This window comes from Oreochromis aureus, linkage group 3 (assembly GCF_013358895.1).
Source record: "Oreochromis aureus strain Israel breed Guangdong linkage group 3, ZZ_aureus, whole genome shotgun sequence".
Lineage (NCBI taxonomy): Eukaryota > Metazoa > Chordata > Actinopteri > Cichliformes > Cichlidae > Oreochromis > Oreochromis aureus.
The window spans coordinates 78146783-78170269 of NC_052944.1; the positions used below are offsets into that span (position 1 = coordinate 78146783).

At 38.9% G+C, this 23487-nt stretch overlaps 2 protein-coding genes and 2 long non-coding RNA genes across 4 annotated transcripts; 2 read left to right on the forward strand and 2 right to left on the reverse strand.

Annotated features, from left to right (window-relative positions):
- Nucleotides 1-816: 816 nt before the first annotated feature.
- Nucleotides 817-3680, forward strand: LOC120438232. The gene is made up of 3 exons (XM_039608671.1): nt 817-1536; nt 2531-2749; nt 3348-3680. Exons 1-3 carry the CDS (start codon nt 905-907, stop codon nt 3556-3558), a joined length of 1062 nt encoding a protein of 353 aa, XP_039464605.1. The 5' UTR covers nt 817-904; the 3' UTR covers nt 3559-3680.
- Nucleotides 3681-3762: 82 nt separating this feature from the next.
- LOC116313817 (G2/M phase-specific E3 ubiquitin-protein ligase-like) lies at nt 3763-7427 on the reverse strand. Its single transcript, XM_039602334.1, has 11 exons — nt 7418-7427; nt 7202-7245; nt 7013-7046; nt 6841-6902; nt 6433-6516; nt 5838-6049; nt 5482-5663; nt 5090-5262; nt 4602-4816; nt 4250-4485; nt 3763-3804 (listed from the first exon to the last, which is right to left on the reverse strand). The coding sequence occupies exons 4-11, from the start codon at nt 6876-6878 to the stop codon at nt 3763-3765; spliced, it is 1182 nt and encodes a 393-aa protein (XP_039458268.1). The 5' UTR covers nt 6879-6902; nt 7013-7046; nt 7202-7245; nt 7418-7427.
- Nucleotides 7428-7800: 373 nt separating this feature from the next.
- On the reverse strand, nt 7801-9583 carry LOC116321528. Its single transcript, XR_005611753.1, has 4 exons — nt 9427-9583; nt 8453-8579; nt 8008-8108; nt 7801-7916 (listed from the first exon to the last, which is right to left on the reverse strand). It is a non-coding gene; the product is annotated as an uncharacterized LOC116321528 (long non-coding RNA).
- Nucleotides 9584-12900: 3317 nt separating this feature from the next.
- Nucleotides 12901-14482, forward strand: LOC120438275. Its single transcript, XR_005611759.1, has 3 exons — nt 12901-13073; nt 13165-13235; nt 14047-14482. It is a non-coding gene; the product is annotated as an uncharacterized LOC120438275 (long non-coding RNA).
- Nucleotides 14483-23487: the final 9005 nt, after the last annotated feature.

Here is a 23487-nt window from a genome sequence, read left to right on the forward strand (position 1 = left end):
TTTTAAACTCGAGAACAAATACTAATAAGTCAAAGTCATTAAGGAGTGTTGCAGTCAATGTGTTCAGGTTTTAATTTGGCATTGTGTCTTCATCAGGCAATGTATTGTCCATATTGTGGAATCCAGCTAGTGGGGCAAATTGGAGTTTTTTGTGGGTCCTGTGGAACTAACATTCAAGTTTTAGCACCTTTTATAGAGAATGGTAAGCACTTCACTTTCCTAAGTTCTAGTATTTATTGCTCACCTTTTAATTGCTTCATAACGACTGATATACACCACAGTAGCTTCAGTAGTGCGTGTTAAACTTTTTTTTTTGGGGGGGGATTATTATTCATGTGCCATTCCAAAAGTACTATATTCATTTCCTTATTCTAAGGTTTTTGTATTGTTAAAGACTCTGTATGCAAAGATAAATCAGAATTCTAAAAACGCAAAGGCATGAACTGGTAGGTACTAAGAACTGTATTCTGGTTTAAGCCTACCACCGGTTCTATGGCATATTTTTAAAAAATTGTTTATGACTTGTCTATAGCAATAGGGCATATGTACACAGTGATGAAATTCTTCTAACTTCTCTAATTTTGCTCATTTTGAGTTGTCAGCATAGAGGTCTAAGTCCTGAATCCTGGTCCATGTTCTTTGAGCTTTCTGGCCTTTATTTAAGCACACATCAAGAAGATTAAATACTTGAGTCATGTTTATTGAGAGTTGTTTCAGATGTGGTATTTTTTAAAAACACTTATTAAGTGCATTTGTGGATTCCTGCGGTCGTAATTATCTTTTCACGTTTTCTCTTCAACCTTAGGGCTCAGTCTCAGTCACAGACATCATCAATAAGTATTTCTCTGAGGGCCATACATATGAAGTGATCCTGGACTTTCTTGAAAACAAGCATAATATTTGTATGAGTCTGAGAACATTAAAGAGGAGGCTAAAAGATGCTGGAATGACTAGAAGGACTGACTTTACTCCCACTGACATTGTCATTTCCACTGTTACACAAGAACTGAGAGGCTCAGGTCAGCTTCTGGGTTACAGATCCATGTGTCAGACACTGCGACAAAAGTATAATCTAACAGTTAAAAGAAATGATGTAATGCACATACTCTCAAGACTAGATCCATATGGTGTTAAGCGTCGCTGTAAACGCCGGTTTGTTCGAAGAGGATATTTTTCAGAAGGACCAAATCAAGTGTGGCATGTGGATGGATATGATAAGCTGAAACCCTTTGGTGTTGCTATTAGTGCATGTGTCGATGGATTTTCAAGGAAAGTTATGTGGCTCAACTGTGGCAGCTCAAATAATGACCCAGGTGTTATTGCAAAATATTATATGGAGTGCGTGACACGGTTTGGTCAACTTCCAGCATGCCTTCGTACAGACTGTGGCACAGAAAATGGCACAATGGCAGCCATTCACTGTGCTTTAAGATCAGACCATGGAGATGAACTTGCAGGAGCCCACAGTCATATGTATGGCACCTCAACTACAAATCAACGGATTGAAAGTTGGTGGTCTTCGTTCAGAAAGCAAAGGTACATGGCTTTTAAAATATATTCTGAAACTAAAATTGAATGGTTCTGAAGGTGTTTCGTGGTCAGCGATATACTTTTTCTTGTGGATGGGGTTTTATACTCAAATATTAAATTACAGTCACAAACACACAAACAAAAACATAGTCACCTACACATTTTAATCATGTGATGCAAGACTGCTTCAAAAACTATAATAAATGGTTTGGTATACCAGTGACATTTGTTTCTATTAAAACGACACACTCAGAAAGAAAATCCGACTTACACATTCCACAAAAGTCCTAAAAAGGCACTATGAAAAACAACAAACAAACTGACATTCAACATTTTGATAAATTATTATAAATCCTATAGGCAATGGCATCAGTAAAGATTGATCTATTTAAAAATGAGTAAAATTTATTCAATTTTGTGTGCCTACGTAGTACCAAACTAACATCTAGATCAAATAGTTTACCTGTAGGGAGTCATATAAATAAAAGAACAAGGGATTCTTCAAATTTGAGAACTGTAATAGGAGTAATATAAGAACACTGATCCAACATGACAGAAATCCATTTGTTATAGGAGGTCATTTGTTTCAGACATTTCTTCGACGTTGTGTGCCAAAAAAAAAAAATACTGATGTTTTCACTAGCTTTTGGATTTCTGTGTGGTATCTAACAAGTGATAACAGCTTCAGTGTTCATGTAGAAACAAAATAGTACATTTATATGGACAGACCTGTATATTACAACTTTTCTTAAGTTCAGCCGCCAAATGCAGGAATAACTGAAGGATTAATCATTTTGTTAAATTTTGTTATTTGTGGGAAGTTGCTTTTTTTTTCCTGCAGTGCATTGATGAAACACTTCAGAACATGTGAATAAGCTTTTCTTTGAACGAAATTGCGCACAGTTCAATATTCTTAAGATTACAACTTTTTTTAAAGTGGACAATTACAGTTAATTACTTGTGTTATTAAATTTTATATGCCTTGTCATTCCACCATTAGAACTCAGTTCTGGATTGAACTCTTCAGTGACCTGAGGGAGAGGCATCTTTTCAACGGCAGTCATGAACATAAATGCCTTCTACGATATGTCTTCCTCAATGTCTTGCAAAAAGAGCTTGACGAGTACAGAGATCTCTGGAACACTCACACCATCCGACCTGTGCGCCAATCTTGTTGTCCATCTGGTAAACCAGAAGCCATGTATCACCTACCTCATAGGTATGTATTTAGTCCATGTATTTTATTTCATAGTTTTACTAAAATTTTTCTTCCTCAGTATAGTGTATTGTATGTGCAGGATACCTGTCCAGCTTGCTGTTATTCCACCTTTGTTCATTTATATAATTGTTCAGGAACAGTCCATCCCTTATGTGCACTCTTTTCTTTCTTGACCTAACCACTTGAGTTAAGTAAGCAGTATGTCATTTAGGTTTAACAATTTACACTAACTGTTACTCACTTTAGCAATTGAATAGTGTGTTTTTTTGTTTTCACCTTTTTGCTGAATAAAAATTAAAGCTGCCACTTGTGTTTTGCCATTAGTTCTGTTCTCTGACTTCATGCACATACGTTTTATTTTTATATTTTTTTTCCCCCCAAAAAACAAAAAAACATGTTACACAATCATATTTTAACTTTGGATCACATCTTGGCTAAAAACGACAAATGTAGATATATGCATAATTAAGATTCTTTAAAATCACAATTTCCAGAACTGACTTTTAATTATAAGATTGACTTTGCGCTTTTGCTGTAACCTTGAAGGATAGTACCTGGAGAAGTGACTGAATTTGTTCATTTTTCTGACTGACCTAAGGTATGGTGGAAGACAGTGTGGATTCCAAGTGCCTCAAGAAATCCTGCACCAGTTTGATGACATTCTACCTGCTCAGTACAGTCTATGTGGGGACGACAATCTCCAGGTTCATTTCACAAACTTGGAAAGACAGAGTGAGCTCCCTCGACCAGTCAACTGGACTACTGCAGTTGAAAATTATATAACACTCAAAAATATGACTGGACTTTAGAAGTCAATGTAAAATCATCTGCTAGATGTGGGTACAATTACCACTGACACTAATTGTCACAAACCAACTTTAATGAGCATTTAGGTAAAAAAAATAGTACCATAGTTTTTATATAAATAGTTTCACTATCATCAACTTTACAGTGTGTACACTTTCTACCTGAAGAAATCAAAAGACCATACTGTACAAAATAACTTGTTCCTTTTAATTAGGTACTGTAACAAACACGTTGATTAATTTGGAGATCTGTTTTACAAACAAAGGTTTACAAAAGCATTCTGCAATACCTGTAATTATGTGGGGTTTTTTTTAACTCAAAGAACAACTTGCATATCTTACAAAAAATGGAATCAAAGTGTTTGATTAAATAAAGCCTTTTAACTGAATTTATCAGATTTTTTTCCCTGTGTTATTATACTAGCGTGTCTCAGTACATTAGAATACTTCAGAAATGTTTTATTTTGTTACTTTCGCAATTTCTTAACACAGTGAAATATGTCTAACTTTTTCAATTGTCCCACTATGATATTATGCTTTTGAAATTCCAAAACCTGATTGAACTTTCTGCGATGCATTAAACTTTATGTGATTTACAGAAATTATTAGAAACAAAATTTTCAGATTTTAAAATCACAAACTTCAAATGTTTACTAAAACCATAAATGTGTCTTAAAAGCAAAAGGACTTGGACCTTAGGGAAGCCCAAACCCAGGAGAGTTCTGGATGCCATAATCCATGGCTTCTTGAAGTCCTCATAACTGTGTAACACTGGGATCTTGATAGTATTTGCACAGACATCTGCTACAGGGAAGCGTGAAGTGGTCTGGAAAAGAAGCCGTGGCTTTGGCTGAATTGCTGCAGGAGGAATTTCCCTCAGTCCAGTTGCAAACATAAGAATGTCTTCAAGAGACAGACTTCCATTTCTCTCTGAAAATGTAAAGAGAATAAAAGTTATTTCTAATGATATTAAACAGGAAAAAGGGGCCATTACACTTTGCTGACATAAATGTACTCATTTCAACATTTCCAACCAAATTTAATACCTTCTACAGAAAGCAGATAGTCTTGCCAGTAGCTTATTACTCTTGTCTCCTCTTGACGCCTAGAGCTGCCAGGTGGACCAAATTGCACATGAAAGATGTTCTCCAGAAGATCAGCTGTCAGCCTGGTCTCAGTGTAGCACATGAATGAGAAGAAGAGTGAAGGATGCTGTTCCAGGGCGTTTAGAAAATCCAGTGTTGCTAGACCCTCTCTGAAACTAGAAAACAGTCTAATTTTTAATAAAATGTTTAATGTTATTTGTGCAAGAAAGCAAAACTTCACATCCGAAATTACTGTGTTAAGAAAGTAACCAACATTCTTATCTAGCTAAGATACTCATCCTGCTACAAAAAGAAGTCCTCCTGAAAAAGGTCTTGCATTTAGAATATATTTTTCCGTCCTTTAAATTTCACGGAATAAAAAAAAACTAACAATTTATTCTTCTGAAAAGATTTTGTTAAATGGGCACATAATAGTCTGAATTCTATACCTTTGGATGGAAAGATGGTTTCGGTAGATGAAGTACCACTGAATGTAATCCGCTACTACCTTCTTCTTATCCTCCAGTGTCCTCATGAATCGATAGCATCCTGCTGTCTGGAGCATGCTTGAGTGTTTTTCTGTGATTACTCGGAGCTCACTTAGAGATGTTGCATTCTTTATCTAAAGAGAAAAATATATATTACACACACACATACACACATGCACAAGTGACATCCTTCGCATGCTGTCTATTAATGTGCAATTTAACACAGTCTTGGATTACACAATCAGTAATCATTTCAGGCATCAGTTAGTTACCAAGATTATGTTAAGTGGATAACTAAAACTAAAAATTTGCATTTATTGGCGTTTGTCATAATCATAACATCACAAATTTACCTCTAGTAGAGCCTTCTTGATTTCTTCATCTGTTATATCATCAATTGGTGCCTCGAATGTCTTGTCTTTTCCAACAAGGTACATAAAGAAGTTTGGAGATAAACAACATGGCCCTGGACCACCATGGACAATGGAAACTGCAATCATTCTTCCAGTGTAGAAATATTCATTTTCATCTGCAGCTAAAGATAAAGACATTACATTATAATAAAGTAATTTTGACCATGGAAAAAATGTGAAAAAAATAGATACCTTTACTATGAAATGTGAGATATTTGGCATAGTCTTTTCCTTCGAATATTCTTCTCGTCCTATGGCTTCCATCAAAAGGGTGAGAAATTCTCGAGTAGGCCCACCTGTGTCTATTGCCTCTTCAGCCAGCCCCACGTCATCAGAGAATTTCACCATCATGCCAGAGTTGGGACTATATGAAGACCTTCTGAAGCCTCGGTAGGCACCATCCCAGACATTGGCTCTGTTAATGTTGAATCTGCTACAGGAGGTTTTGTTGATCTTCAGAGCCAGATTTGAGATGACATCTGCAGCCGTCAATCCATCAGGTTCATCACTGTAGAATGAGTCAGTGAAAAGCAACAAAATATTTACACTATTTACACTTTATGTATTTTTTTTGTTTAATATCTTTTAAGTAACTTTTCTTGCTTTATCAATTGGCCTTTTTCTGTTAATTAATTTGAAAAAGCAAAATAGTAATATGAAGAACAATCATCAGCAACCAAATAATTTTAAGAATCTTTTTTTTTTCTTAATACAATCATCAGCAGAATAACTTCACAGGAACAGTTAAGCTATGTTTGCTCCTGTAAAGGTTAGGATCAAAAATAGCAGCAGTAACCAGCACTATTTATAGTAAAGAAATATTTTATAAATAGGTTAACTGCAAGTCACACACTATGGGTTTATTGTTCTTATTCAAGATATGAAAGTTACCAGTTTTCCTTTTGCAACTCCTCTCCCTCAGCATCTGAAGAACTGCTGTCAATAACGACAGGTGCATAGATATTGGTATAGATACTGTGAAAGAAGAGTAAAACGGAAGATTAAAATACATTTTATGTAATAGTAATTCTGGCTCTACATTTGGCTGGGTTGGGTCTGAAGTACTTCACAGTGACTGAATTTGCTCAAGTTATGGATTAGATAGAGAACCTCTAGAATTAAAAAAAAAAACAACAACAACAACAACAACAAAAAAAACGGTTTCACTGAGCTTATTACTTTATAATTATTTACAAGATATATCATTTTATATTTTTAAAATTTTAGAATCACAATCAGAATCATAATGCTTCATTGATCCCTAGGGGAAATCATGTAATTTTATAATGTCAGACTAACCTGTAACTTGTAGTATGTTCTCCTGATGTGGATGCCATTTGAGATTCTGTACCACACTGAACCTTCAGCATAAACACAAACACAATACCATAACAACTGCAGATATAATGGCATGCAAATGAAACTTAACAATTAAATATGCAACATTGTTATACAAAAGAGTATTATGTACTTGCACATCAGATGTTTGGGATATTGAAGGTGACCTATAAAATATAGATCCAATGATAAAAAGAAAATGTTATAAAACATAACATGCTTTTGTGGCCATCGAATACTAACATTAAAGTGTTAAGAACATTAGATGTTTATATACCTGCCACAGAGGCCAGATCAATGTGCTAGAAGGTAGCCAACTTACCGATGTATAGGCTCTGGTGTACTGCTTTCTGGACTTGACCAAAGCTGTCAGATAAAATCATCAAACACCAAACTCGTTGATTATGGCTGCTCAGATTCTTACCACTATATATACAACGATAGAATGATATTAGTCTTATATTCAGACATTGAATGCATTATGCCGGAACTGAGAGCACTAACATCTCGAACTAATGAATCCTTGAGATTTACATACCACTGTGTCAGAGAGGGTGACGAACGGGTGGTACCCTAACGATAACTTCATCATCCTCCTCATCTTCTGAAGCACTAACATCTGTGGGAACGTATGAAATACTTTGGTTAAAATCTTCAACACAGTAATCACAAGATTCTTTAACAATATGACTATAAAAAAGAATTAATGGCAATTCTATTTAACTCACATTCTGACAAAAAGTCCTCAAGTGTGCAGACAAATAGTGTAATTCTTTGGTAAGACTTGCCAACGGCCTCTTTGTAGAGTTCAATCGTAAAGGGTGTGTCAGTTCCTGGAATATTTTTTATTTGAGAGCCATCAGGGTAGAGCAGGATGTATTCTACATCTTTCATATCTTGGTTGAAATCTTTCAGTTTTTAATGGCAGCACCCAACAGCCTCTCAGATGACCAGCTTGGGTCAACATGTAATGGTAGTGATTTCCCTCTTATGGGTCTCATGCCAGTCTTTTGTTTGTTCATGATCCCAACAGAAATCTAGATTACATTTTAGGAAAAAAAAGTGGTCACATATTAGAAAAGTGTTGTCAGACAACAGATTAACATTTAAAAAACTTTTTATTTATACCTTCACTGTTTTCATTGATTTCTTTTTGGATTTTGAGAACATCCTCCTTTCTGCCTCTTTACCTTCACGGTACTTGAAGAACTGCTGAACAACTGTCTTGGCTGAACAGGAAAAAAGGGTGAAAGACAGAGAGACTCTTTATTGGTCTATCGTTGTTTATAATTCAAAAGCAAACATGAAAAAGTAATTATTCAAAAAACTTATGAACATAATGCACAAAAAAATCTACGTCTTCCCCACAGTCACATCCAGCAGAAAAATGTCTTTGCTTTCAGAAATGCAGATTTATTAGTCACATGACACCTGATGTCTATAATTTTCCTTTTTTTTTTTTTTTCATTTATGACACTATCTGTAAATTACAAACACCTGAACAAATCTTACCCTTTTAAGTTTTTTTCCGTATAGAACGAGTTACAATAGCAGGAAGTTCAGAAAAAATTACCTCTTGAGTGTTCTTGTTCTGTGGAAGCATCTTTAGCTGGTACAAAACTTATGTCTTTTCCACAGGAACAGCAAAATTTTGTCAAGTTCTCAAACTGGAATCCACAGAATGGACAATACATCTTAACCTGAAAAACATGAGTTGTATGATTTTAGCAATATATATATATATACACATATATATATATATATATATATATATATATATATATATATATATATATATATATATATATCCGCAGCTCCGAACTGTTGTAAAGGGACCTCTGGCTAATACGTCGGGTTCAGTGTCTGGCTCGCACCTGTAACTAGCTTTACAGTTTTGGTCAACTTTGCTAGCGAGAGACAGAGAGAGGCGTTGAAAGCCTGCTCCAACCGAACTTATTGTTTCGGAGGAAAACACGAACACAGTGTACAGTCGAGTCTAAACAGTGTACTTACATCTGGACTCGTCAGGCACTGTTTTTGGCTGCAGTGGTTATTATTATATTTACATGCTTCCATCTCCCTTTTCTGCTACGTGAGAACTCATACTTTTCCACTTTCCTTTTCTCCTCCCTCGCTCACAGAAACTTAACGTGTATGGCAGTCCATTCTCCCTGCAGCACAGACTACACTGCCCATGAGGGCACATTCTTTATCGCTATGCCTGTAACACTCTGCCTATTGCCTTCATATTAAATAATTTTTGAACAATAATTATTGAACATATTTTGTCATGTCATTATACTGCCGCAAGTAGAGGTGGCATGGGCATGAAACTGAGACACAGGGATTAGAGCCTCTTAATGCGTGTTTTGTTTGGGTTTCCACCAGAGTGGAATTAAAAAAAAATAGAGAGGGCATAACCTAACATACGAAATAGGAAAAGAATGATGTGTAATCTATTTATTTCAACAAAGTAACTGTATTCTGAATACCACCTATCTGTATATCTGTAGTATTATTAGAATCATGAGATTAAAACACATTTACCTCTCCTCCACTTCTTTGAAGTGTCTCGCAGTCCCAGCGCACTGGCTAGCATGTTTTGGTTCGTGCAAATGGTCCGTCGGGTTATTGTCTCCCCAGGAACATTTCCGTTGTGTCTTTTCCTATTTCCGTTGTGTCTTTTCCTATTTCCGTTGTGTCTTTTCCTATTTCCGTTGTGCTTTGTGTGCTTTTGCAGCGTTTTTCTTTTTGCAGCATTTTTTCTTTTTGCAGCATTTTTTCTTTTTGCAGCGTTTTTCTTTTTGCAGCATTTTTCTTTTTGCAGGTGTTTTCTGAAGTTGCAGTGCAGCGTTTGTCTTGAAGTTGCAGTGCAGCGTTTTTGTTTTTGCAGCGTTTTCCTTTTTGCAGCATTTTTCTTTTTGCAAGTGTTTTCTGAAGTTGCAGTCCGTTTGGCCTCTCTTGCAGTGCAGCGTTTTTCTTGAAGTTGCAGTGCAGCGTTTTTGTGTTTGCAGCGTTTTCCTTTTTGCAGCATTTTTCTTTTTGCAAGTGTTTTCTGAAGTTGCAGTCCGTTTGGCCTCTCAGGGCCACCGTACATACCTCTATATATCAGAAAAATAATAAAATTGGCCCGTTGCTTCATGTAGTTTCTCTGCAGGATTAATAAACTTGTTCTCACGTGTTTTTCTCATGGGGATTTCATGTGGGTTTCAAAAATGTGTCAAATGGAAAATGTGAATTGTTCCAGTTCGGCTGTATATAAAATACACAAAATTGTTCACTTAAAAGTAAATCATAAGCGTGAGCTGCCTTGGTGGAGGTTCACTTCTTGTTGTTGTGTGATTCTGCCTTCTGTGTCCTCCTCCAAGTTCCTCCCTTCTTAGGTTTTTGTCACTTGTTTCCTTTCGTCAGCTTTAGGAAAAATGTGTTTTAGGGTACAATATGATAAATTAATCCAGTATCGTCGTAATACATGGAGCACAGCAGCAGTGACTTCTTTATTTACTGAGTGAGAGTTTCCTGCTTCAGAGAAGATCATTCAGGCTCTGACAGTATATCCTGTATGCACAGTCACACTGTTCCTGTGAAATCATTTCTTAGTGTGCATGACTGTCCTACCTCTGCTCTGCCTTAATCAGAGCAGATTTGGTCTTAAAGCTCTTCAATTATCTGTTTATTCACTGAACAAGCTGATGTTTCAAGCTAACAAAATGAATACTACAGTGAATGTTAAACAAGGCACCTGCATTGCAGCAGCATGTTTACATTTGGGCATCACATGACTCTGATGTTATCACTGTTTATCAGTACAGACTAACAGCCAAACCCCTTGTGAACCTCAAGGGACGGTGACTCTTAAAACATGTATAGTATGAAGATAAGATTTTTCATGCTTCAACTGCAGTCATTACTCAAACAAAAAGCTGAATGACCCCCTATTGGTTCTCAGGCGCTCATGTGTGGGAAATATACTTTCCCACAAGAGTGTTCACAGAATGATCTGTATCTGATTGCCAGCTCAGAATAACCCATCCAACTTGAAAGACAGCATTGTGCTGAATATGAATCATTATTTACCATTAGAACAATGTTACTTCATAGTGTACACTACCAGTCAACAGTTTGGACTCACCTTCTTATTTAATAGTTTTTTTTTTCTTTATTTGAAAGACATTTTAGATTATCACTTGCTTTGTTTACTGCTTTGCAAACTCTTAGCATTCTCTCGATAAGCTTCATGAGGTAGTCACCTGAATTGGTTTTCCAACAGTCTTAAAGGATTTCCCACAGGTGCTGAGCTCTTGTTGGCCCTCTTGCCTTCACTCTGCAGTCTATCTCACCCTAAACCATCTCAGTTGGGTTTAGGTCAAGTGAATGTGGAGGCCAGGCCATCTGGTGCAGCACTCCATCACTATCCTTATTGAACAGGTAGCCCTTACACACCTCCTCCAACATGCTTCACGGTGGGAACCATACATGTAGAGACCATCCGTTCACCGTTTCTGCATCGCACAAAGATATGGCAGGTGGAACCAAACATCTGAAATTTGGAATTATCAGACCAAAGCACAGATTTCCACTGGGCTAATGTCTATTCCTTGTGTTTCTTTGCCCCCAAAAATCTGTTCTGCTCATTGTTTTCCTTAGTTGTGGTTTCTTAGCAGCTATTTGTCCATAAAGGCCCGATTCACACAGACTCCTCTGAACAGTTAGTGTAGAGATATGTCTACTACTGGAACTCTGTGTGGCATTTGTCTGGGGTCTAATCTGAGGTGCTGCGAACTTGTGACTCGAATGAATTCATCCTCAGCAGCAGAGGTGACTCTTGGTCTTCCTTTTCTTGGTGTAGGAGAAAGAAATTCCACAAATGAACCCTAACAGGCACACCTGTGAAGTTAAAACCATTTCAGGTAACTCCATCATAAAGCTCACTGAGAGAAGGCCAAGGGATTGCAGCACTTTAAGGAATCTAAAATATAAAACATATTTAGAGTTATTTAACAAATTTTCTTTGCTACATAGTTCTATTTATCTTGCTTCATATATTTGATGTCTTCAGTTTGTATCTACAATGTAGAAAGTAGTAATAAAAAACAAAACCATCAAAACAAAAGGTGTGTCCAAACCTTTGACTGGTAGTGTATAAAATAATCACTTGTTTTGGTTTATTATAGATGCCTGATATTAATGAATTGAACAGAGTTGTTTTGTCATAGTCAATAGGCATGCCACAGAAAATAGGTTTAGTAAGTTTATTTACAGTAAACATAGAACTATTTACAAAATCTTCAAGCAAGGTAAGATTCAAAGAATCTGTCACCAAAGGGTGGCGTTTAACCTTCCCTGCAGTGAAAGGGCCAGCGCTATGGATGTCCGCTAGGTGATATTGGACAACTGGCTTGGGTTCAAACCACAGGACCAATGATGCTGCTTCCAGAGTGACCAAATGAGGCTGAGGGATTGACCCTATGCCTATATCAGACAGCTGCACAACACTGCAGCTAGGTGGCTTCAGGCTGGCCTCAATCAAGCATTCCATAGAGGGATTCCCGAGACACATGGTGGGTCCACTGCCACTGACGCCGAGCCAGGAGGTGGACCACCTAGCCATGCTCCAAAGGAGGCCAAGGGTTGTAGTCAGCTGGCAGTGGGAAGTCAGCTGGTTTACAGAGCTCCAGGTCCATCAACAGTGGAGCCCATGCTGCAGAGCAGAGGTTAGGTGTGTGAATGAGGACTTATATAAATATCCCATAGTGACGCTGGGAATAAAATTCAAGGGCAAAACTCAACGAATAAAGGTTGTGTTATTTCTTCCCAGACACCTTGACACTGACTCATGTAACCCAGTTCCTAAAATCATCTCAAACAAAAGAGAAGAAAAAGTAAAACATTTTATGTTCATTGTTCCTGTTCTTACTGTCCTTGTTTAATGAAAGTGAAACGAGATCAAAATATTTATTTAAACATGGAAGGGACGCAGATTATATATGATATGCTCTGGTCAAACAAGGGTTAAGTTTTCTCAGAGGGTTGATGAGCTCTGATGAGAGCCTATTGTTTTACTCCACTCCTCGCATGTCAGCCAATCGGTGAAGCTCTAGGCAGCTCTTGTCCCTCCTTAGTGCCAGCTCCCAAGTTTGCAGTCTCTTGCTTCTACAGCCGAACAGAGCAGGCGGACTAAAACTTTGCTATCGGTAAGCTGGTGAAATTAACATCTAACGAATTAAAAAATACCATCTAAACTGATATTTTTCACAAAATATGGTTTTGCACTTGTTGTCGTAGAGGGCAGAGCGAAACCGGAAGGTTTACTGAGCTGTGGCTTCACGTAAATGCTGAGCATACACTCGACGGCGGTAAGCTAAATGTGGCTAATCAGACACGTGATGTGTGGAGTGTGGGTACAGTTGTTGGATGTCTCTGAAATGCACTGCTATGTTAGTTAGATCGTTAACTAAGTCATTTAACATGTGAAACGCTGTAAATGGTTAAAGCAGCTAAAAAATAACTTCATGAGAGATAATTGTAAGCAGACTTTATCCTGCTTCCTGTTTAATTTTGATGTCAATCAGTTGTTTTACGATACTCAGTATTGAATACTTGGAGGTAATTTTTAGTGTACTTCCACTTGTACTAGTAGGCCTATGGTACAAGCGGGATTAAGCACGTCTATTTTAATACTCCTATTTGTGGACTGAGTCCTTGTGTTTACATGTTATTGAACCTGATTGTTTGCACTTTGTTCAATTTCTGATAAGCATTTGCATATTATTCCATTTCTTAAAAGGGGTAATATACTTATTTATTTGTGATTAGATATATATGTACAGTGAGTTTATTCTGATGAATGTAATTAATGTTTACAATGAAAGTGAATTATATAATTCCTGAATGTTTGAAACCTTGTAGATAATCTTTAATGTTACTGCAGGTTATTAACAAGTATTGAACCTTGATACTGTGAAATTTTGGATATTGATACTTTGAAACTTGATATTTTAATATGTCTGTGATATTTTAATGTTGTACAACATGATTGAACTGATGATGATTGAATTGATGATAGCTGATCTGAATAGTAGTTACTGCACTGTGACACTACTTTAGTTTAATTTGTGAGAGTTATTCCTAAATTGTTCGTGACATATATTTGGCCATTGTTTATAGGTCAGGTTTTTTATATGGGACGAATCCAAAGACCAGGTCAGCGATTCCAGAACCCAGAGTGTTCCAGTGTTCACTGGATGGCGAGCCAACCCAAGATCCTAGGAGACGATATACATACACAAGCACACTCATTTGCACATTGATGGACTACAATCCTCTACTGTACAAGTAGTACGGTAGGATAGACAATCACACACACTCTTACCATTGGACGGACTCTATTGCAATACACCCGTTTTCATGGGCCCCACCGGTACCATTTGGACTTAAAAAAGACTAATACTTTTACTTGTGCACAATTTTATTTTATTCTATTGTTTTGCTACTTTGGGGGAAATTTTTATACTGGAAGTTCTGTTAAAACCTGTTGAAATACTGTGTTGTTTACAAATTCCTTTTAAAAGGCTTAAAATCACTAAAGCACTTTTAAGCCACACCACTGTGTTTGTCTGGTTTTTCTGCCATTCATGTACTAGAGCTCTAAGAGTCGTTCTTTATCTTCTGATACTAGCCCAAATTACTCATTACCTTGGTAGTTATCCATTGGTTCTGTATACAACTCCACGTAAGTGCTACACTCACATTTTGTCTCAGTTGACCTCAATAGGTCACATGACAAGGCCCACTCCCTTTTATACACCTAGGCTGAGGTGATGAGTCACATGATTAATAGTGGCTCAATAAAGCTCTTAAGCCACTTTTCCATTAGCACCTATTCACTTGTCACGATGCGCCAAAGTTTTTAGGGTTTTCCATTAGGTCATAGTACCTGGTAAAAGCTACTAAAATGTGAGGTCATCAGATTGAATGCCACTGATTGGCTGGTCAGTGGCATCACTCAGTGAGTAATGAGAACATCTCATTCTAATCTTGATCCATGAACCAATCTTGTCCAGCGAGCTCAGGGGGCAGTACCAAGGAGGCTGGGAGGGCAGCTGAACCCTAATAATATACCAATCATGCTCTCCCCATTTTAGTGATGCTGAGACCAGCCAATCAGATCAGATCTTTCTGTGAAAACTAAGTGATTTTCCCACCTAAACGTTTCAGAAACAGCTGACGGGGTCATTCGGCGTCTTGTTTAAATAAGTTTAGTGGACTACATTTAATGAAGGTACAAAAAACATCTCCAAAATATTAATAATTTCAGAATACATGCTCTTGAAGTACAAAGTACTGTCAGTCTGATCTGAGGAACAGCAATGACAGTCGTGTGAGAAATAATTTCACAGTAAAATGGAGACTGTGTAAGCGTACAGGATTTACTGTTAGAACCTCTCTATGGCAGGAAATTCTCGCTCAGTAATTAAAACAGTCACCTCTGTGGTGCGGATGAAAGTAGCAGTGAGAAAACCAAGCAGTGAGGAACTCAGTATGGTTAAGAGGAGGACACAGATGGCAGAATCGCACAACAGGAAGCTAAGATCCACTAAGGCAGCTCACTGTCTCTGCAGCAAGCAAAAACAAGGGTAAACTACTGGATTTTTTTATTTGGAATCCATTTTAACTTTGTTTTATGTGGATATACCAGATGTGTAGCATTTAGTTAATTGATTGGTAAAAGTCATTTAAATGTTTAGTAATAAAGTCTGTGAAGGTTCTCAGTCATCCAGGTCATCGTAGTCAAAGGAGTTTGGAAAGAAAAGCGTCTGGACTTCTTTAAGTTGCTTGAAGACGTTTCACCTCTCATCCCAGAAGCTTCTTCAGTTCTAAGGTCAAATGGCCGAGAGTCCCAGATTTAAACCCAGTGGGAGTATCCCCCCAAAGAGGGACAAAGGACCCCCTGATGATCCTCTAATCACATGAGCCAAGGTGTGAAAGCGGGTGTGGGACCTAATCAGCCAGGGTTTCGGGTGAGCTCATTGTGAAACCTGGCCCCACCTTGTCATGTGAATTCCTGAGGTCAGATGGCCCAGGATGTGAGTGGGCGTTAAGGCGTCTGGGGAGGGAACTCAAAACTGGATTATAGATGGCAGACAGTTGGTGTCGTAAACCACCGCCTCTGTTCAAAGATGGTCGCTCACAGTGGACATAGATGGCCTCTTTCACTTTCACACACCAGTTTTGAGACAGAGGAAAGCTGACGTTCTCTGATCCTGATACTAACACACACATACACACCTTCACACATACTTTCACTCACAGGATGTTTCCATATATTCACACTGAGGGTAAAGTGAAGGTGTGTCCGTTGTTGGTGTCAGTGTCAGTGGAGCAGATGAGTTGAGGATGATGATATTTCTAATGTTGTTTCCTGTCAGTGAATTGAAGCTGTTAAACTGCAGCTGTCCTCCTGCTGCCTCGTTGTTCCAAAGCTCTTTGTTTCTCTTTTAGTTCTCACTGTTTCTTTCTGTTTCTGCTGTCCACCTTTTCACATGGAAAATCATTTCACTGTTTCTCACTGAATGACTCCCCAAACTAGATTTGAAATTCTATCAAGTTTCTAATCATTACAAGTGATTCATGTTTCTATTTGATGTGTGTAAATGGAGATGATTTAGTTTGCTGGGATATGGACTGACATGTGTTGAATGGGAGGAGCAGTTTGTTGTTGTCTTCTTGTCTGTTTATGACAACAATAAATATATTGTTGAAACAATGATTCATGTTTAACTCCATATATGAAATGTTTCTGATCTTTGAATTCTGTTTGATTAAAGACTTTCTTCATGACACAAATGAGATTTCAGTGTATTAATAGAACTAAATAAGATCAGAGTTGAAAGGCTGGAGTATTATGGGGTAGTATGGGGGCAGGGATAGCTCAGTAGGTAGAGTGGTGGCCCCATGATCGGAAGGTTCGGGGGTTCAATTCTGCTGAACAGCTACCCTGAGGTACCCCTGAGCAAGGTACCGTCCCTACACACTGCTCCCCGGGCGCCCAATGGCTGCCCACTGCTTCACTGAGTGAATGGGTTAAATGCAGAGAGGAATTTCCCCACGGGGATCAATAAAGTACACTTTCTTTCTTTCTATTATGTACGTGCTTCACTGTCAGTATCTTCAGGGGGATTCAAAGGGAAACATCAAACTGCTGTAATGAGATAAACTAGTTGGGCTGAACGCACTTATCTGTAGTTTGTCTCCATCCAGGATCATCAGAATATAATGAAAATGTGTGAAGAGCCAAAAAATGCTGCTCCCCTCTCAGCATGATGAGCTCCAGCCTTTGTTAACAGGAAAACAGGAAACATGACACAACTTTCAGAGACAGTAACCAACTGTGGCCACAAGATGGCAGCAGCTGATCTGAGATCCTTTATTGGACAGAACGACTCTGTGACGTCATCAGATAGACGGCCTTCACTTTGATAGATCTGACGTCATGTCTGCACTGCGATGATGAAAGCTGATAAACACATTGTTATTGATCCATGAAATCACCTCTGTCCTCTCAAGTGTAGCTGTTTACAGAGCTAAAGAAGTCCTTCATCATCAAAACAGAAAAACATGTATTTTCTGTATTAAGTGACGTCATCCTCACTCTAACCTCTTACATACATTCTGTTCAGTTTTCCTGCTGTAAGAAATAAACTGTGTGGAAATATAAATGCAGGGAAACATCCATTAATCACAGGTGAGCCGTTTGTTTCTGACTCACATTAAATGAGGCTTCAGGTGTAAATACCTCAGAAGTGTTTCTGAGTTCAGTAGAACCAGACCCAGTCAACCATCATGGCATCCACAGCACTACACAATGCAACAGGCCTTCATCATCTGCTGAAGCACCTCTGAACCACGACGCTCTCCCTGCATCTAAAAGCTGTTAGTCAGGATGAGATGCTGCTGTAATCGCTCACAATTTACCTGTGAGATCTTTGTAAATATTGTCTTTGTTTCTGAAGGAAACACCTTTAGTCTGTTTTTATTTGGAGTGCAGATCTGGGCGTCCATCACTTTAACCTGCACACGTTTAGTTATTGAGTGTAGTTGATGTTTGGCAGCATTTTATAAGTGACAGTTCATGAACGGTGAAGGAACAGAGGACGCCTGACCATCCTACCTGTGTCAGTAAGAAAATTTTCATCACAACTTCACAACTTAACACAACTGAAACCTGAATTCTGTGTTGCATAGTTTACTAACAGTGTGTGCTAACACTGAAGTTAGCAGTTTGTTTCCTAAGAGCTGCTGGGACAAACCACAGTGACCGGCTACAGAGTTTTAGTTAAAGTGGTTCTAATATGAGACCTGTTGAATTATTTACAGGGATTCATTTTTCTTTCTTCTGGTGACATTAAAGCATCATTTGTGAAGTTTTTAGGGAGTTTAGTTCTTTTACTGAAAGTAATAAACCTGAGAGGAAATAAACTTTGGACTTTAGCAATCTGAGCTCTGAAGCTGTGATGGAGCTCAGTCGGTGTGAAGACGGCTGCTGTGTAACAAATGTTTGTCTGAGGTGCTGCGACTGATTGTGGTGCTGCAGGGAGCTGACTGTCCTCCAGGTGGCACTAAGTGAAAAAAGTCCAAAGAAATAAACTTGGACTGTTTTTGGAAGCCTAAATAAAATGTAAATAAACTTTATAGATACATTTAAAACCAGCTACTCTGTGACTTTACACACTCACTCTGTACACTGACAGAGCTGACGCCTGATTGGAGCAGCACAGAGTTAGTCTTCTTTTCTGGTTGTGGATTGGTTCGTCAGGATTTCCCCCTTTACATGTTTAAAAACAATCTCTGTTTTTAAATATTTTGACCTCCTTCATGTAGCTAAAGGTGAAGCAGCACCAGCCTACTCTGATCCTCATGTTGTAGCTCTGTGTGTCCAGCAGGGGGCAGAACACCTCCAAACTGTGCCAGCAGCTCTCACTGTGAGCTCAGACGTTTGTGGACACTCAGTTTGTTTGAACATAGTAAATAATCAGAGCTTCTCAGACATTTAGACGACTGTTTATGGGGACACCACCTGCCCGAGGGTGTACTGTGTCAGAGAGGCTGTGTATGGTGCTGGGTGTAGTCTCTCTGCTGGTTCATAGTTTTTACTGAGGAGCTGTGTTCATGTCATAAAATCCCAGGCCAGGAAAATCACCTTCATGTTTTTCTGTGTTTTATCTTCAGCTGCTTTGACACAAAGGCACCTGCTGTGTTGCTTACACCTTTGATAAAGTCTCGAAAGTGTCAGCTTCCTTTTTATAGATACAAAAATATGTAAATGTACTGGTCTGAATTATAATATTCCTGACTGTCTGAGGCAAAATTTCACAGATTTAAATCCAATTGAATTGAATCGGAATCGAATCGATTCTAGAAAACAGTGACGATACCCAGCCCTAAATGAGACTTCTTCCCTGTCTCTGTCAGTCCCTGCATCAGTTATGCATCCACTACAGGTGCATAAAAAAAACACTCCCAAAACAGAATAAATTATTACAAAATATTAAAAAAATATATATAAAAATAGAGGCAACTTTGCCTGTGGTAGAATGTATACAATGCATGAAAAAATCTTTACTGCAGATACTAATTTGACTAATTTAATAATACTAATTTTGTGATGTGAGTGAAGTTGGCCCCCCCACCTTCTTCAAATCCAACAAAAGTGGTATCAAACGTTTGTGCTACGTTTGTGCTGGTTTGTGCTGCAAAAATTTTCGTTTGTGCTGCAATCATTTCAAAAATATTGATAAAATAATGGCCTGATGCGTGCTCAATCATCCAGGTAAGTAAATTCCAAAAGGTCGATTCTGTTCATCCAGACATTTTCAGTGGGAGAAACGTTTTGTCACTTATCCAAGTGACTTCTTCAGTCTCAGCTGACTGCATTTGCACAGTGAAGGAAACTAGCACCACTGAATGAACAATGGGCTGGGGGGTTAGTTCCATGATTGTTAGTATGCAAATTCTTATGACCATTGGTCAACGACTACTAATCAAAGACACAGATTCTCGAATGGCCATGAGTACCATTCACAGAGAGTTGGGGAATGGCTGCAATCACAGCATTGTAAGATGGCGAAAGATGTACCTTTGGGCCCCCCTTCTCGATTCAGAGATGGTCAGCATCCTAACAGCCTGATGGACGAAGCTGTCTCTCAGTCTGAGGGTTCTGGCCCGGAGGCTCTTCAGTATCCTTCCTGATGGCAGCAAACTGAAGGAGCTGTTGAAGGGATGAGCGGAGTCACCTGAAATGGAGAGGACCTTCCGGATGAGGCAGGCGCAGTAGATCTCCTGGGGAGGGAGGCAAGAGAGGTCCCCACAATCCTCTCCGCTGCTCTCACTACCCGCTGTCATTTTTGTCCTGCAGGACCCAGTGGAGGAGTCATACCACACAGTGATGCAGTTGGTGAGGATACTCTCAATGGTGCCTCTCAATGGAGCAACAGGACGGTCAAATGTCGCTGATTTTACAACAGAGCAGGACGGATTGTAGAGTAGCAAACATCGTCGGAAAACACGTTTTCAACACTGCAGGTTACCTGGGTGTAATGTTTTTCAGCTAAAAAGAAACATGGTCTGACTCCTACCTAACCATATAAAGAGTAACTGAAGGTTAAATGCAGCTAATATGTCCTGTTTTAAGCCGGGCACTTATACCTCCGCTCCGCTGCGTCTCAGCCACCATCACTCTGGCAGCAACAGCGCTAGAGCCACAGTAGGGGAGAGGCGAGCTGGAACAAACCTTTTTGGGAGGGCGGGGGGTAGCTATACTTTTGTTGTTGAAATGTTACGTTTCAACCAAGTACTGTAATCTTTTTATATTTTTAGTAGTGTGTCACACAAACAGCAAATATTGTGAAAAAAAGTAAGAAATCTTTGGGGGTGCTTTGATTCATTTTGGGGGTGCTGAAGCACCCCAAAAAATGGGCTAAAATCGCCCCTGGTTTAGACCCAGACCAAACAGTATTGTCTGACTGATAGGCCGTTAATATAGAGACTTGTTGCACTTTTTAAATTGTGTTGATAGGCCATGTAAAACCAGAGTTGTGATAAAAAAAAACATATGCAATGTTTGGTTTTCTTCCAGAATACTATTGTTGTTTATATTTACTGCAGGAAGAAACCATTGATTGTAGAAAAGATGGACGACGCGACACCGCCTCCTACCATTGTGCAAAAATAAAGCCAAAATATCCCGCTTGTGGAGGCTGCCATCTTGCAAATTTCGAGCCAGAGTCTGCGCAGTAGTGACTTGAGGTGGAGCGACTGTGTAACACTCGCGCCCACACACCGGCTGGACGTGATCGCAAACAAGCCCCCCTACACTTTTTATTTAGCCCGGCTGCTCCAGTTCTTTTGCTGGTTTACCACAACTGATGACTCGTTTAATTAAGGTAAATACAATCATCTAACTGTTATAAAAAAAAGACATTTTTAGACAGCGATGAGATCTGCTGCACACTCTCCCGAGGCCGAGTTACTGTTAATATCAAAAATATAATGCTGTCCTTTGAGATTTTAACATAAATCTCAAAGTGTGTAATTGATCTAAAACTGTTTAAATCTTCAGAGCCCTCTACAGCCTGGTAACATGGAGACTTTAAAAAACAGCAGTATGAGGTTTCAGTAGTGTAGTCTAATTTGTTCTTTTCATTTAATAATAATCCATATTATATCAACAGCTACATTCACCCTGGAGAGAAACTAGTGAGGGAGACCATCAGGACCAAGCTGGGTTTCCTGGGTCCAGAGGTTTGGAGAAACTTGTTCTTTTTCTTTCATCACAGCTGTCTTGTGCCAGAAGTTCTGTTGACCGACTGAGAGAGACTTCATTTAAGAAACACCAGGAAGACTGAAGCTCATCGCATTGATGAAGCAGGACTCATGATCTTCACCAGCAGCTCCCTCACAGGGAAATCTTCAGCACTCCTCTGTAGGCCCGATCCAGGAGATGGATAAACCCAGCATTTCATGAACACTGTGATGGAGACCTTTGGTTTGTGTAATGTTATAAATACTCTGATACTCCCCAGAGGCTCCGGACTTTTACATAAACATAATATATTCAGTCCTGTAGAAAGTTATATTTAAAAATATATGATCCTCTCTGGTTATTCTGGGATGAATAACTCTGAATCACTTTATGGTAAATAACACACTATGTGCAAAAAACTGTGAAAGAATTCCAGATGACAAGTTTGTAGTTCAACATACAAGTGACGACCTTTGACCTTCATCAGGTTTTATTAAATTGTGTTAGAGAAAATCTCATGTGCTCTTCATGCATCTGAGTACATCAAGAGTATAAAACGGAAACTGTGCAGGTCTGAGATCAGCAGCTTTCTGAAACACCAAACTGAGTTCCTGTTAATGCTGATATATAGTGACACAGTTACATGAGTGATTAATCCTTTTGTTTTTTTGTCTTTAACTTTATCAATAAAACAGCTGCAGCTTTCACTACAGCACATGTAGTACTTTAACCTTTGTACTGTTTTCATCAGTTCATTTTGCAGTTAACATGTTGGATGATCTGTCTGCTGTCACTGGGTGGTGCTGAGGTCTGAATCTGAGGGCAGCTCCTGTAATTACAAAGACAACAGAATCATCAAACTCGGATATAAATTTTATCCCTCAAAATTGAAATAAAGCAGATTCTTCTGTCCTCACACACTCAGGATCTGAAGTTCTTCTCTTATATTTTTTTCAGTATTACAGTACACTACAGTACTTTATTCCATAGTTCCTGATTAATGAGGAGTTACTGAAGTACAAGCTTTTAAAAAATGTTACTGTCTTTACAGAGGTGACAAGAGACTGAAAACATGCTGCTGTTTGCACATATTTAATATTCACCTCTGCACAGGAGCTGCAGCAGGGTGCAGCCTGTTGCTTTTTGAAGTATAATACTTGTAATAAAAGTACAGTAACAGTAATTAGTGACTGAGCAGCCCGGGGCGTTTCTCTTGATTTCTTTAGTCAGGGTAAATTCATTCATGTAACCGAGGACAAGGTATGAGTAAACGGGGCAAGGAAATAAATTGATCATTTATTTATTACATCAATTAGACATACAATTTCACAGTTATTTCCAGACAGGACTTACGACACATCCTGCTGATATCCCAGCTGCACATGAGACTTACCACACAAACGTGCGAAAATAACAACACTGCAACCCGTCACACCCCGCTTAGCGACACTGCAATCGTGGCACGCACTGCAAACAATTCGGGTCTCAGCGGAGCTGGGAAACAGCGCTATGCATGGCCTGCGATCTGGGAGATAAAGGGAAGTGGCACAAACAATTAAACAAAAAAACAAAAAGGGAGGTTAGTCCGCCCTTACACAACCCAATAATTGCCTGGGGCGATCGTGGCTCAAGAGTTGGGAGCTCGCCTTGTAATCAGAAGGTTGCTGGTTCGAGCCCCGGCTCGGACAGTCTCGGTCGTTGTGTTCTTGGGCAAGACGCTTCACCCGTTGCCTACTGGTGGTGGTCAGAGGGCCCGGTGGCGCCAGTGTCCGGCAGCCTTGCCTCTGTCAGTGCGCCCCAGGGTGGCT

What these genes read in the sequence shown, in the direction of transcription:
- LOC120438232 (XM_039608671.1), top strand. Translation starts at nt 905, where the DNA reads ATGAGTCTGAGAACATTAAAGAGGAGGCTAAAAGATGCTGGAATGACT. An exon ending in TCTTCGTTCAGAAAGCAAAG is followed by an intron (nt 1,537 to 2,530) that starts GTACATGGCTTT and finishes TTCCACCATTAG; the next exon opens with AACTCAGTTCTGGATTGAAC. An exon ending in ATGTATCACCTACCTCATAG is followed by an intron (nt 2,750 to 3,347) that starts GTATGTATTTAG and finishes GACTGACCTAAG; the next exon opens with GTATGGTGGAAGACAGTGTG.
- LOC116313817 (XM_039602334.1), bottom strand. Translation starts at nt 6,878, where the DNA reads ATGGCATCCACATCAGGAGAACATACTACAAGTTACAG. An exon ending in GAACATACTACAAGTTACAG is followed by an intron (nt 6,517 to 6,840) that starts GTTAGTCTGACA and finishes CTTCTTTCACAG; the next exon opens with TATCTATACCAATATCTATG. An exon ending in TGAAGAGGCAATAGACACAG is followed by an intron (nt 5,664 to 5,837) that starts GTGGGCCTACTC and finishes CTTTATCTTTAG; the next exon opens with CTGCAGATGAAAATGAATAT.